The sequence below is a fragment of the Marmota marmota genome, unplaced genomic scaffold, assembly GCF_001458135.2.
Source record: "Marmota marmota marmota unplaced genomic scaffold, marMar, whole genome shotgun sequence".
Lineage (NCBI taxonomy): Eukaryota > Metazoa > Chordata > Mammalia > Rodentia > Sciuridae > Marmota > Marmota marmota.
The window spans coordinates 31,323,296-31,334,580 of NW_026000057.1; the positions used below are offsets into that span (position 1 = coordinate 31,323,296).

An 11,285-nucleotide genomic window follows, 5' to 3' on the forward strand; every position below is an offset into this window, starting at 1 on the left:
CCAAACTCCTACCATTAAAAAATACTGCAGTATTTTGCTGCCAGAAGGGGTGTTGGGACAAATTGCCAGAGGTAACTGTTACATAAGCCAGAACTCGCCCTGCCAATTAGCCAGAAACCATTGCTACATCTCTTCTGTCCAGAGTTACTCTGATAGGTCGTTTGCAAGCTGTTTAGCGGTTTAAGGACTATACCAGAAGAAATCAATACTTCAGTGGGACAAGAGAAATATACCTCCAGGACAAGCAGTTCTGTGGGTTTAGTTCCTCAGGGAGTGGTGATTCCTTCCCACTTGTTGGTGGTTTCAGTAAGAAAGCAAGATAAGCTCAGAGAACTCAGGCAAATGACTTTTTAAAAATTGCTGTAGGTTTCAGTGGAGCAAAGGTAGTAAAGCAAAGAAATGTGCCTTGGCTTGTAAAAAGGACGGGAGGAAAGGAAAAAGCCCATTGAATTACCTCCTTTTCTTCATTAAAAGATGCTTGCACTCTGATTAGCTCTGAGCTCTGCAGCAGTTCCTTTAGGACTTTTCTCCACAAGCAAATTAAAGGAAAGCACAGGGGATGATTGTCGAGGTAATACAGATGAAGCCTTCCCTTCATGCTGCAGCACTGGAAGAGGCGGGCGTGAGGGTGATACCTCCCGGGCTCATCAGGAGGCACTAGCTATGGAGTCCTGCCACCATCTTCAGCTTTCTGATTCCAGCTCTAATATTTCCTTTTTCCAGCATCCTGCCCCTTCCCACCCCACCCACACATACACTGACAATGGCACATTCACAGTCTGTCCATTCACTGGCCACCTATCAAAGCCTCATTTTAATATATAAATTTTGCCTTGGCATCCACCTGCACAAATCCCTCAGGAATATTCTACTGCCTTTGATATTAAGCCTGAGCATGACACAGCAACTCCACCTACTTTACAACCATTATCTTTACCTGTTCCCCCTAAACTCTGTATTTCAGGTAGAGGACAGTTTACAAGGCTCCCAACCTGTATGGCACATTCTAATGACCAAGGGAGTGTCTGTAAATCCCAATGTCCAACTCAAACCCTATACCAATTATATCCAAATTCCTGGGGATGCAACTCAGCCATCAGTATCATTAAATATTTTCCTACGTTCCCAAGTTTGAGAACCAGTGCTTCATGCCAGCTCTTATGCTTTTGCTCTTGCATTTTCCTAGATGAGAAGTGTGTTGATTTACATTGTTGTCAAAATGTCTCCTGATCTTCTTGTGGGACATAAATATCTGTTCCTTCAACCCATCAGTTAGTGAACTCCCTTAGATTTCCCACAGCAACCGAGGCACACTTGCATCCCAGTTCATAAGGTTTTTATCTTTTCCTCTTTAACTGGCTGAGGAAATCCTTCTAGGCAGGAATTGTTTCCTTTGTCTCTGTCTCCACAGTGCGTATTGAGGGAGGAGAATAGATGCACTCCAAGACTCACTGACTTCATCCTCCAGACTTTCCTTCCAACTTCTGGAAAGTGAAAATCTTTTGTTTAAAAAAAAAAAAAAGACTTCACAGGCTTCCTCATTTTAGGACATAATAGAGAAGAAAGACATGTGGAGGTTAAGAGCATCACAATAACTTCAAGACTACCATTGTGCACCTGAGGTTTTGTTACTCACTGCCACTCTTGTTTGGGTGGGGGGCCATCCCCTTCTAACTTGCAGATCAAAATATTTAAGAGTGGAATTCTCTAGTACTCAGTCAAGAATGTGAAGTCTCATAAAAACTGTTTGATTTCATGGCCTTTGCCCAAATGGATTTCGTTCTTTTTTTGGCAAGACATGGTCCAAGATACATGAAAGCAGGAAGAAATTTAGATGAGTGTAGATTGGGGGCTTGGTTTCCATTAAGAGGAAACTCAGATCACTTCCAAACCAGAAAAGGTTCCTGGACAAGATGCAAGAAGAACATCGTGAGAAAAGATCCAGTTTTAACAAAAAGAAGACAAACATGGAAGCAATTCCTTGCTGGAAAGACATTTTAAAATTCTGAAGTCTGCAGACCAGGGCCTGCCATTGGAACTGGCAAAGAAAGAAGAAACAACTGACTTTCATTTTGGCTTTTGCCACAGACACGATTCCTTTGTGATCCCTGCCCAAAGTCTCTGAATGAGATGCCTAGTGTGTATTCCAAAGACTCTGCGTTTTGAGGCTAGCACGAAAGAAGACACCGCACGCTCTTCTCCTGTTCCTTCCAATGGAAAGAGCTTTAGAAATTGAGCTGCTTTGAACAATATGTTGATCATGTCGTTTGTTTTGCAACATAGGCAGCAACCTGATTATCCCTGCTTAGGAAAATCACAGGATACGTAAAGGCAAAGTATAAAGTACAAAAACACAAATAAAGAGCAATGTGTTTTGGTTTGTTTTTCTTATCCTTTGTCCTTTTTGTAATTGTAAGAGTGCTCATGAGCAAAAAATTCACACTTTTAGCAATATTGAGCTGTTTATGTTAAGGAGTTTCTGTTTTCAGGAGTAAATATAGAAAGGCACAGAAACTGTTTCCCAAAGAAACTAATATTTGAATGCAAACATAGCTTTTAATAATATCCTAAGCCTCAAGACAGGTATTCTATCCCATAAAGATATGGGATAGAATACATATTAAGTGTTTTGTACAGCACTGATATGTGGTCAAATTTTTAATCATCAGTTTAATACTTTATCTCCACTTATTCTTTGGACACAGTAAAATTAGCTTAAACTATATAAAACTACTTTTTGTATAAATCAAAGACTGTTGATATCAGCAATTACTTTAACTTACTGTCATAACAAACTGAGTTTGATGTAACACAGACATTAGGTCCCAGAGATAAATGCAATCCTTTTGAAGTTTGTCTTTGCATTTCAATATTTATCAACTTTTAAAATATATGGTTATTGCCATTGTACAGATGAAAAAGCTAAGGGTTATAAAAGCTAAGTGAATTGTCCAAAGACACACAGCTTGTTAGAGGCAGAGATCCAGAAGTCAAAACAGTTGTGATTGAAACACCCAGGCCCTGCTTTATACCTATGGCTTGCTTTGCACTTCATATAGGAGCCAGTCAGGCTATTTCCAAGGGCCTATTTGTAAGAGGTGCTAAAACATAAGAAATAATAGGAAACGAATTAAACCTATCAGAATTCTTCTCAGGATGAGTGCTGTATGTTGGTTGGGAAACATACTTTGTTAGGCTGCATTGCTGGAGGGATTGGTGGTGAAGGGCTACAGTCCACAGAATGTGTATGCCCTCAACTGCCAGCTGTCAATCACTCACTCACTTGCCCAGTGTGACTATACCAGAATAGTGCCTACTTGCCACCCCATGCAGCTCACGTGGTGTGAAGTGAGTGTAGTATCCAGTTGATTGTCCCCCTTTTATTTACACTTTCAGAAGTTCTTCCAAATGAATCCCTCAATTCCCTGGTCTTCCAAAGGCTTTTGAATCAATATCAAATCTTAGGGTATGAAAAATGGCCTCATAAATGCCTTGCCCAGTGTAGATAGTTTGCTATGTTTTGCTTTTTTGTATCCTGCAAACTCCAAATAGTTGGTCTAGTCAAATAGATACTTTATGCAAATTCGTCAATGGAAAAAAAAAAGCACATTTTGGTGATCAAATAACTAAAAACATATTGAGGCAAAAGATTCAAAAACATTTAAAATGTCCCTAAAGCCTTTCCCAGCTAGTCTTATTTTTCCACTGTTTTTAAGCCACTAATTCTTCTTCTAAGTTGTGTGAGAGTGTAAGCAACTTTCCAACTCAAAAAACTACAATTGCTTCCCAGAGCACAAACATGCAAACTTTTAGCAGGAAATAGCACGCAAAAGGCAACCTTGTCTCTAAAATCATCCATTAAGGCCAATCCTCAGAACTTTTCATCTTAATTAGCTAGACATGTTCCTGGGGCTTATTGGCAGGGCCATTTCGATTAATTTGACTTAATCACATTTCTTTTTTCTGAGATCTAGTTTTAGTCATAGTAACTTAAGAAGATGACTACAATCTTTAAAAATACTTTATCACATGAAAAATAATACTATAAGCTATAAACATCATTTCCTGTGATCTGTGACTAAAAGTACCCAGTATGCTTGCTATACACAGTAAGCTTCAATTTCAGCATCTCATTTGATTCCTATGATCCTACATTTAACAAACACAGTAACCAAAACACACTGACAACAACCAATCAGAATAGACTTTTGCCTTTAATAACTGGTCTCTGCTTATGTCTTTGTACCACCTAAATGTAATCCTTGATATTTAAGGTTGACAAGATTGAATAAGAAAGGCATAAACACTGCAAGCAAACTTCAGAACTTTCTTTTAAATCTAATAGTTAACTTCAAAACAAAATGGGTTGAATGCTCAGGCATTCGCATATAGCTTTCCCTTCTGTTCAAGTTTAAGATTTGCAAAGAAATTACTGTGTAGAAGAATATGTATAGAACCACATACATTCTATGGAGTGAGTATTTTTTTTTTTTGCTTGTATTTATTTTCACATTCTGCATTGATTTTAGAGGTTAATTCTCATAATTCTTCTGAAGATATGAGTTAATGGGCCCTCAAAGGAATGGAAAATCATTCAGATTGAACCACAACTAGTTAGGCTATAGTAACTTTTCTTCATAATTAGTCTTTGTTTAGAATGTGATTTTCTATCCTCAGACATTTATGTGACAGCCATTAAGAATACAAATTCCTCTTGAAAACATTTGAAAAAAGATGTTTTTTTCCTACAGTAATTCTTGCCTTCCTTTTGTCATGTCTTTACCTGATAAGTAGCATCAGGTGCCAAAAATTTTTGGCCCCTGAAATCTCAGAACTTCTCTCCAGTATATTTGAGAGAGTCCTGGGTGAGGAGGGCAGAGTACTTCTATCTTTTTCTTTTCCCTAACTCTGGATTGGAATGAGACCAAATTATCTCTGGGGTCAGGATAAACCAATAGCTTCCTCATTTTCGTTCTCACCCTCTTTCACATACCTGGCCCAAATCAGGGAGGATGTGAAGATGCTAAGTACCAGACTGATGGGAACGATTTCCACCAACTCCAAGGAGAAGGCTCTGGTACCCTAGAGTTACAGTGTTGTCACACACTAGATGGTATGCAGGGAAAGGCTTTCAATGTGCCATATTTTATCATTAAAAATTCATAAGGTTACTTTTTAACATTCTACTTTAAAATCTCTGCCTGTTTAAATAAAAAAAATGTTTTAGATTATTTCCTAAGGAATCAAGTTGACTTACCCTGGAATTGAATTACTAACCATGAAATCAGGTTCCAAGGATATACTCCAACTATTTTTATAAAATCCTGTGTCTTCTGGCATACCAGTTTGAGAACCTCAGATATAGATAAAGGGGAATTGGTAGAGAATAAGACCTACATTTGAACTCTGGTTCTGTCAGTAATATGCAATCTTGGTTATTTCATTTACTATCTATTCTCTGTCCCTCTTTTTTGATGAATGGAAATATTTTAACATATGTCAACTCTAAAATTTTATAAAAATTTTATTTTACAATTTTATACATACTATCTTTAAAACAAATTAAATCACATTAAAACTTCCTCTAAAATTTAATGTTTCTAGGAATAAATGAATGGAATAGTTGTGAAAACCCAAAGATTTCTTAGCAGTACTAAGAGTTTGTTAAAGTCATGGAGTCTGATATAAACACAGAAATTGGTACCAGTGACTGATGATTCTGAGCTTCAAGACTTCTACTATTCTCTACTTTTTGCATTTCAGGTGATCAAGAAAAAATTTTATTTAGTAAAATTAAATATACTTTTATTTTTTCCTATGGCAAAGACACTTCAAAGTATCTGTCCTTAAAATATGCTGGCAAAAACACAAGGATGGCACTATTTGCAATATCAAAAGACTATAAATAATCCACAAATTCATCACTGAATTACAGGTTGATTAAATAACGTCTTGTCCACATGATAGGGTACTATAGAGCAGCAGTCACGACAGGGAAAGGATGTCCACATAGGTTGACTTCCACAGTATATCAAGTGAAGGAATGATATGGGGGAAATTGTGCATAGTATAGTTCACATAAGAAAGGAATGAAAAGAAACACACACATATGTACATAATCTTTAAATGGAAGGAAAAACCAAAACCTTTATTAGAAATAGTATCTGTGGAGGAAGGAGGAAGTTTGGTGGAGAGAACAAGCATAGACAAACAAACTTCTTTGAATATATTTTTACTTTGCAAATATGACTGAAAATTTTACATAATTTTAGCATAAAAAAATTTCAAAAACAGTGCTAAAAAGCAAATGCAACATTGGTTTAAAAAAGAAACAGAAAAAAAAAAACTTAAGTGTTTACCAAGTGGGTAGCTTAACTTCAAGGGAGAGATTATTTCAAGGAACTTTATAGCACAGTAAATTGATTACATATTCCTGGTGGTATATATAATCAGACGAAAAGGACTACATCAAAACAACAACACAAAAACTTAAGATATTTTCAGTAACCACATTGTGGGAGACAGTGTTGGTATTCTTATTCTCAAATTACTGCACATGGATTGTGGCATAAATCAGATGGGTGATTATGTTGATTCATTAGGAACTCAGATTTTCTCTGTGGAAGAAAAGAGGAATGGATGAAAGATAAAGTCAAGTAAAAGCATTGCAGTCCTGGACTTAAATCAGAAATCTTAGTATACACTCATATGTACATTATCTTTGAAAAGAAGCTCTAGATCTATCCCTGGATTGGTCTAGAGGCAAAAGTACTGAAGTGCTTCCATGATGCTTACGTTCTCTGTATTCCACTAACAGAAAACAGAGTGGCTCAGAGAAATGGCTGAATCCAGACGGGAAACAGGAAATGTACAAAACAAGCCAGGGATCTCTTGTTATATCAGGAAGTACTCAAAGACATGAATGTTATACCAACAAATTTCAGGAGCAGTGGCGTGCTGGAGCCAGGACACAGACAGACTCATCAGAGTTCCTTGATGTTATGCTACCCAATGGGTAAAAATTGAGTTTTTTTCTGTTTCTTTTTAAACCAATATTCAGACTATTGTGATTCTGTTGTTAAAATCTTATGGCTTCTTCTTTTTTTTTCTTTTTTGAGAGAGAGAGAAAGGAGAGAGAGGTGGGGAGTCTGTTTGCTAGTAAGAACAGCTAGATAGGACCTAAATTGAGAAGGTGGCCATGAACAAACATTTGATCATCAATAAGGAGACCTATAGTGGAATGAAACTCATCAAGTATAATTAAGTCTATGTGTTCGCAATGCTCTTCCCTCACACTAAAAAAACAAACCAAACCAAACAAGAGCAGCTCACTTGAAAATTAGTAAAGAAAAAGGTTCACATTTATTTTTCTTTCCTGGAAAAAAATTATATAGGGTAAATAAAGGCCTGATAAGGAAAGATGGTCCTTATAAATATTTGTCAGCTAATAAATGATAAAGAAATGATGGAATATCACCATTGAACAACTCTAAGTATTTAAAGAGTTGGAGCAATAATCAATAATAGCATCTAACATGACAAAGAGAATCAGATATTTACTTACCTAATAAATTGCATTCATGTAATGGTTTTGCTTCCTACACTCCCAAGTCTCTGCCCTATTTCTTGAAATTTAACCTCTGTAGCTATGGCAGTGCGTGATGGGAGAAGGTCCCCACCAATCAGGTATCCTACAATCCAGTGATAACATTAGCTCTCTGGAGTTAGCAAAGACTCTGCAGCAGTGTCCCCTCTTTCAGGCACAGGTAAGTAGTAGGTATCCAAGTCATCCACATTTCTAACTTGGCTACAAATCGGGGTTCCCATGACTTCTTTCTCAAGTTTGGTAGTTTTCTGTGATGACACAAAACTCAAGGAAACATCTTTACTTGTTTGTTATAAAGGATGATAAAGGATACAGATGAATAGCCAGATGAAGAGGTACATAAAGCAAGGACCAAATGTGTCCGGGTACAAGAGTTTCTGTCCCCATCAAGTTGGGGTATGCCACCCTCCCGACACATGAGTTTGTTCGCCAAACCAGAAATTCTTTGTACCTCATCTTTAACAAAATTTTCTTGAAGTCTGTTATCAAAGCGGGCATGTTTGATTATTACCCCAGCTCCACCCTCTTTCCTCTCTCTGGAGGGTGGAGGTTGGGGCTGAAAGTGCTCCTCTTCTAATTGTGGCTTAATTTTGTTTTGGTGACTGTCTCCCATCCTGAGACTCTCCAGGGGTCCACCAAGATTTGCCTCCTGAGAAGGAAAGAGACCAATAACCAAGGAAATTCCAAGGTATTTGTGACCTAAGTGTCAGGACTGGAGTGAAAGACACTAGAACAAAAGATATTTTAGCATTCTGATCCCAGGAAATTACAAGATTCTTAGCAGCTCTGTGCCAGGAACGGTATATATCAAAACAGCTCCATGTTTATAGGAATTACAAGGAACCAAGTGTCATACCAATTAAAACCACATAATCAGAAAATTTTAGACTATTGTAAAAGTAGTCTACATGACAAATTTTTCAATATATTCAAAAACTGATTTGAAAACAAGTATAAAGAAAAGAGTGAAACAGACAGTGTGCCTGTGAGACAGATGCTACAGAATAAATAAATTTTTAAAAGCAGCAACTGATTGCAACAAACAATTGTAGCATTAACTAATTGCAATGGATGGACTTTATTTCACCTAATTCAAACAAGTAGGAGAAGAGACTAAACAACTGTGAGACAATGAGGGAAATGGAAATAATGGCTATATATTGAATGTGTTGAGAAATTATTAATTTCCAAAGTAAAAGAATAGAATTGTAGCTATGTATTTAAAATTAATTCATATTTTAGTGATATGTGTTGAAATATTTAAAATGAAATGATATTATATACGGAGTTCACTTCAAAATAAAGAGTGAGCCAGGGTAGAAGTAGGTAGGAGTATATAGCTTTGCTACTCCGAAAGTGATCCACCAGCTAGTAGGAGTCAATCATCTAGAATATAAGAAATGGAGAGTCTCACATCAAGCATAGAAAATGCATTTTAACATTCAGAGTTGCTTCATATGTTTTTTTGAAGTTTGTGAAGTTCTAGTACAACAAACATAATAGACCATTTTAAGCTGAGTGCCAGATATATTAAGATATTATATTTTCTATATTTGTATGTATCTGAAATGTTCCATTATTAAAAAAAAAAAAACTTTTAGAAAGAAAGCCAAATTAAAAAGAAAGGAAGGTAGTTAGAGCCTGAATATTCCCAAAGTATTTTATTTCCCTCTTTACTGTCTTAATTTCCCTTAGCCTCCTGGGTCTTCTACTTAACCAATAGGACATTCCCTAATTCACCAAGGTATCATCATAGGGCACACTCAAAAACCCTTGAATTCTAAGGTCATTCTTCTGTGTTATCAAGGCCAAAATCCAAGATCTGAAAGTAGTTTTTAATGTCTCTGATTCTAGAGCCATCTGCAACTTCCCACATTATAGTCTTTTCCAGGGGAGTTAAACAGTGGGTGATGCCTTCTGCCAGGCATGATTTATGAAGCTTACAAGGGGACAGTGTTTTCCAGCTGTTTCCATGTGATGGCCCAAGTGCACTTGTCACAATGGTCATTGTTCTTTCTTTAGTGATTTTTAAAAATATTTTAGCACCATCATAAAAACAATTAAAGGGAGGGGAAAATTCATCATTTTATTCCATGGTGTCCAAATACAAAAGAAAATGGGGTTCAGAGGATCAGCCAGAGTAGAGAATAAGGAAAAGGAGCATCGTTTATTTATATTTTCCACCGTCTGTTTTAAGCAAGTTTATTTTAATAAACAAATGCATTTTCAAAGAGGTTCAAAACAAAAAACAATGAATTCACTTCATGTATACATTGTCCCAGATGGTTAGTTTTCTCTTTCCCACCAATTTTATAAATAATTGCCAAATAATATATAAATCCAAGGTTTTTAGGGAATTGCCCTGTCCCTGTCCAGAAATTTTATAAGCAAACCCTGCAGTGAGTATTAATCAAATTCCATGCTTTTTTTATGTGTGTGTGTGTGTGTTGTTTTGTTTTTTAGAATTCCTAAGGTTTATTGGAGATCAAGCCTCTCTGAACCTGCAACTTTGTTCTTCCCAGAATCAGGCCCCAAACATGTCTGGGACCCTGGCCTTTTCAGGTCTAGGCAAGTTCCTGCACTTGACTGGAGAAGAGACAGCACCTAAGCTCCATTCCTGATCAATCAGCCTGTAGAAAGCCCACTGCAGCAGGAGGGAGAGCCTATTCCTAGGGGACAGGCTGGTGGAAAGGGAGCTGGTATCCAAGGGAGAACCCTGCCTTGCTGTGTGCAGCTGTCATTCCCACTGCTGGCACTTAGGCAGGGCCTGGCAGCAGGCCCAACTGCCTGCAGCCAGGGCCCAGCTACAGACATCCTCCTTCGGCAGTAGCAGCAGCGGCCTCTCCTCCCCAAGTTGGCTCAGAAGGCCTACTACACCTAGCATCCGGCGCCCTCTCGCCCCCACATCTTGTAAATGTTGGCTCTGAAAATAGCTACAATTAAGATGGTCACTTCGACCACCAACAGTACTGCCTGACCAGCCACAGAGCAGCCTTCAGGGCCAAGGTGGTCACCAGCCACTGCCAGCACCATGACCCCGCCCAGGAGTAGGTTAGCAGAGGAGCATCCCTGTGCCCCCAGTGGAAGTCAAAGGCTGATGACTGTGGTCACCCAGGCTCCAGTGAGACAATCTAAACGAGTGCCCAGCCCTGGGACCAGCATGGAGACAGCAGCCAAAGCCTGGAGCAGGAAACCAGCAGCAGCCCCTCAACTTGGACTGCGCAGAACTCACCGCTCCATGGAGAAACCATTCCCAGCACCAGGTGGGACAGGATGGTGCTCCACTTTCCCCGGGGCTTGGCGGCCATAGCCCTCGAAGTTTGAGAAGTTCTAGTACAACAAAACATAATAGACCATTGATGAGTTTGAGGAGACGGAACAGAGTTTCAACTTGGTGTGAAGAACAGAAGCTGGGGACCTGGAACCCTAAGGGCAGCTCTGCAGGAATTCCAGGTTCCAGGGTCCCATGACTAGATCATGGGACAGGTACAGTCCTAAACTTTCCAGAGTCCAGAGGCCAATGGAAACACCTGTGCAGAAGGACTAATTCGACTGGAAAAGGGGGGAACAAAGCTTGGGTGCGGGGCAGGGCGGGCGTGAGCTCAAGTGGGCGCTGAACCAGGGAGACCGAAGGGCGGGACACGCAGGCCTTTGCGGAGGCCTGGACCTGTCCCAGGGC

General features: G+C 38.7%; 1 protein-coding gene across 1 annotated transcript; it reads right to left on the reverse strand.

Moving 5' to 3' along the window:
* Positions 1-10,043: 10,043 nt before the first annotated feature.
* On the reverse strand, positions 10,044-10,914 carry Tmem276 (transmembrane protein 276). The gene is given in 4 exon segments (XM_048813847.1): positions 10,044-10,490; positions 10,493-10,819; positions 10,821-10,851; positions 10,853-10,914. Coding segments are annotated over 4 exon segments (567 nt in total). The 3' UTR covers positions 10,044-10,343.
* Between the last annotated feature and the right edge of the window lie 371 nt (positions 10,915-11,285).